General features: G+C 20.0%; 1 protein-coding gene across 1 annotated transcript, besides 11 other annotated features; it reads right to left on the bottom strand.

Annotated features, from left to right (window-relative positions):
• Nucleotides 1–84: a repeat region.
• Nucleotides 85–125: 41 nt separating this feature from the next.
• Nucleotides 126–201: a repeat region.
• Nucleotides 202–321: 120 nt separating this feature from the next.
• Nucleotides 322–408: a repeat region.
• A 47-nt stretch (nt 409–455) lies between these two features.
• Nucleotides 456–504: a microsatellite.
• Nucleotides 505–521: 17 nt separating this feature from the next.
• Nucleotides 522–543: a repeat region.
• A 16-nt stretch (nt 544–559) lies between these two features.
• Nucleotides 560–610: a repeat region.
• A 136-nt stretch (nt 611–746) lies between these two features.
• FPSE_11265 (uncharacterized protein) lies at nt 747–1,579 on the bottom strand (the record flags this gene model as incomplete). Its single annotated transcript, XM_009264382.1, has 5 exons — nt 747–879; nt 1,065–1,071; nt 1,219–1,228; nt 1,384–1,393; nt 1,569–1,579. Coding segments are annotated over 5 exons (171 nt in total), but the record flags the coding sequence as incomplete, so codon positions are not given.
• Nucleotides 1,030–1,146: a repeat region.
• Nucleotides 1,198–1,241: a repeat region.
• Nucleotides 1,316–1,453: a repeat region.
• Nucleotides 1,511–1,545: a repeat region.
• Nucleotides 1,580–1,594: 15 nt separating the features above from the next.
• Nucleotides 1,595–1,625: a repeat region.
• Nucleotides 1,626–1,748: the final 123 nt, after the last annotated feature.

The following is a 1,748-nucleotide window of genomic DNA, read 5'->3' as shown; positions in this document are numbered from 1 at the left end:
ATATAATATATTAAGCTAATTTAATTTATAATTAAAATACTTACTTTTTATTATAATCTCTAATATAGTAATTATATTATTATAGCTAATACTTATAGAAATATTAAATATTCCCTTAATAGGGCTATTATTACTTTATTTATATAATTAATTTCCTTTTAATAACTATTTAACCTTATTAAAATAATAATTAAATTAAAAGAGGTTATATTAAATATAACCTTATTTATAAGGTATAATATTACTTTAGCTATATTTAGCTATATAGTCTTATATCTTTTTTATATAAGCTATAAAATATAACTTTTATAAGAGAAAGAGTATTTATAAGATCTTTTTTATAAGTTATATTATAATTATAATTATAAGTAAAAAGGGGATTTAAATTACTTTTAATATATATAAATAGAAAGAAGGTTTTATATTAATTTAAGCTATTATAAAGAATAGTTCCCTATTAAAATTATTATTAAATTATTATTATTATAAGGTAATTATTATTATAAGGGTAAGAGGTTAAGTTATATAATATTATTTAATTAACTATAGAAGGTTTCGCTTTATATATTTAACTTTATATTAAACTCTTATCTATATATATATAAATTTTCTCTTATAGACTCTAACTTTAATAGATTCTTCCCTTTTCAGCCACTATAGCCAGATTTATAGGAAACCTATCTCACTGAGAATACTTAAGGCCTCTAAGTACTACAATAAGCATCCTTATTTCTATTAACCACAGCCTATAGCGTCTTAACGCAACGAGGAAAGTAGTCACTAAACATAGCTAGCGCCACATTATCTTGGTCCGAACTAGGGCGATCTTTACCAATAGATACCCAATCTAGCTCTATAGTAGCTAGGTTATAGAGCCTTCTAAAGGCTATAGTAGTCGCATCAGCTATATCATTAATATTAGTAAAGTAGTTACGCCTAAAGGCCTATTTATAATTATCCCTTATAGGGCTTAGGTTATCAGGTTAGATAATACAGCGATATAACATCTTAAATATAATTAAGGTTAGCTTAATATATTATATATTAGGTATTAAATAACTTACTTAATTACTTATTTATTATTTTTCTTAGTTATTTTATTAAATATAAAAGAAGAAAATATAAGCTATTATTATAAATTTTATAGGGCTTTATTCTAATATAGAGTTTTATAATTAATAAGCCTTATAGCCCTACTAATATATTATTATTTTTTACTATTAAATTTCTATTATATTATAGTTAAGAGTATTACTTTTTTTTACTAAGAAATATAACTTATTAGTATATAAAGAATAGTTAATAGAGTTAAAGCTAATTATTATTATAATTAAAACCTTTAAGTCTTATATATAAAAGATATAAAACTACAGTTAAATCTACTATTAAATTACTAATTATTATATAGCATTATTTAATATTATTTAATATTAATATATAACTTATTATATAACTGACTTAATATTAAATATAAGAAAGCTTTTACTTTAGCTTTAAGCTTTCTATAGACTTATAATTTAAATTAATAATAATTATCCTATTAATCTATTAACTATTAACTATAGTACCTTATAGTTAGCTATAATTAAAGGGCTTATTAATTAATATTTATTAAACTTAATATAGCTTAAACTGCTTAACTATCTTTATAAGTATTATAAGACTTATTACTTAATAAGTATACTTTTTTCCTTATATCGCTTTAAGGAATATACCTTTTTTATCTATCTATTTAATCTTTTAATTAA

This window comes from Fusarium pseudograminearum, assembly GCF_000303195.2.
Source record: "Fusarium pseudograminearum CS3096 unplaced genomic scaffold Unplaced118, whole genome shotgun sequence".
In the NCBI taxonomy this organism is placed as follows: Eukaryota; Fungi; Ascomycota; class Sordariomycetes; order Hypocreales; family Nectriaceae; genus Fusarium; species Fusarium pseudograminearum.
This window is presented reverse-complemented; position numbering and strand designations above follow the sequence as displayed.